We start from the raw sequence: 1,304 nt of genomic DNA, 5'->3' as shown, positions 1-1,304 counted from the left end.
TTATATATATATATTCTTAAGTGAGCCCATGAAGATCTCTGTTCATCCAAATATCCTAAAACCTTTTATGCCAAGCAATTCCTTGGCAGGTAGGCCACAGAATCACATGACCGTGCTAACACCATAGACAGTTTCTTCACTGTCGTATTGGTCCTTCAAATCCTATGGATATGACTGAACATGAGGAAACCATCGCACTTATGTGTGGAACATTTTTATTAATATTGCTCCACTAAAAAACAAAAGCACTATGCTGGCTTCTAAAACCAAGAAAAGGAAAACAAGACAAGAAGGTCGGCTGATTCCTTTGCTCACCTGCAAAGCTGCTTTCTGCTGGGCTGCAATATGCTGCTGTTCTGCATGGTCCCGGAAATCCTTATTAAGAGAGGGTCTCGAGAGTGCAATGCTAGAATGAAGATAAGAGTTACTTGAGAGGTGAAGGTGGAACTCCTTATTTCTCAGCCACACTTCTACTTTCCAGAATAAGTCTTTTTTTCCTTTCCTCTTATTCTATGCTAGTTTACATGAAATTCTGTACTTTACTGGGGTTTCAAGTAATCTTTTTATTTGTAATTATGGTTCTCCTGTTTTCTTTAAAAAAAAATTTTTTTTCATTTTTTTAGTGTACCGTCAAATCGGATCTGACTGGTAAAGGAGGAGACTGTTCCTCCTTCTCCAGCAAAGCATCTGGTGGATTTGAACCGCGAGTTCCCCTGTTTTCAAACATATCTGAGGAAATCTATCAATAATCATACTGACATTATTTTTAAAAACAGTTCAAACAAACCACAGAGTAGTCATAAATAGTAGAACTGTACCTTTTTGTTTGCATAATAAGTATAAATTATCATATATATGTTCCACATAGGCATAACTAGTAGGAACAAATAATAAGACTTAGAGGCAGCCATCTACAATACTATAGAAGAGTTATATATACTTGACTCTGCTAAATCTTAACCAAGCAGTAACCAGTTGCTGACATATTTCAACAGACAGATGCTGCCCTGTATGTGCTCCCCAAGTTGTGCCAGGTAATCTAGAGGACAACTAGCTGGCCAGCTGACTAGAAGAGAGCCATACCTATTCCTATTCCAAAAAAGGGTGACCCAAGAAGAGTGTGTGAACAATATCACTGATAGCACAAGCAAGCAAAATCCTGCTGAAGAGTTTCCAAAAATGTCTAGACAGAAAACTACCAGAAATAAATACATGCCAGGCTTAAAAGAGGGCCTGGCGAATCCAGAATTAAGGCATAGAGAAGTGTACTCGGGGTGGGGGGTGGGGGGAAAGGGATGGGGGAA

General features: G+C 39.0%; 1 protein-coding gene across 1 annotated transcript in view; it reads right to left on the bottom strand.

Annotated features, from left to right (window-relative positions):
* The window catches only part of INIP (INTS3 and NABP interacting protein), a 14,657-nt gene that overhangs the window by 2,212 nt on the left and 11,141 nt on the right, over window positions 1-1,304 (bottom strand). The window contains exon 3 of the mRNA XM_006900853.1: window positions 316-406. Coding sequence (XP_006900915.1) covers window positions 316-406 — 91 coding nt within the window. The remainder of the gene's footprint in view (window positions 1-315; window positions 407-1,304) is intronic.

Source organism: Elephantulus edwardii, unplaced genomic scaffold, assembly GCF_000299155.1.
Source record: "Elephantulus edwardii isolate Elephantulus edwardi_28Jun2011 unplaced genomic scaffold, EleEdw1.0 scaffold00297, whole genome shotgun sequence".
In the NCBI taxonomy this organism is placed as follows: domain Eukaryota; kingdom Metazoa; phylum Chordata; class Mammalia; order Macroscelidea; family Macroscelididae; genus Elephantulus; species Elephantulus edwardii.
Note: the sequence above shows the minus strand (reverse complement) of the source record. Positions and strands in the feature narration are given on the sequence as shown.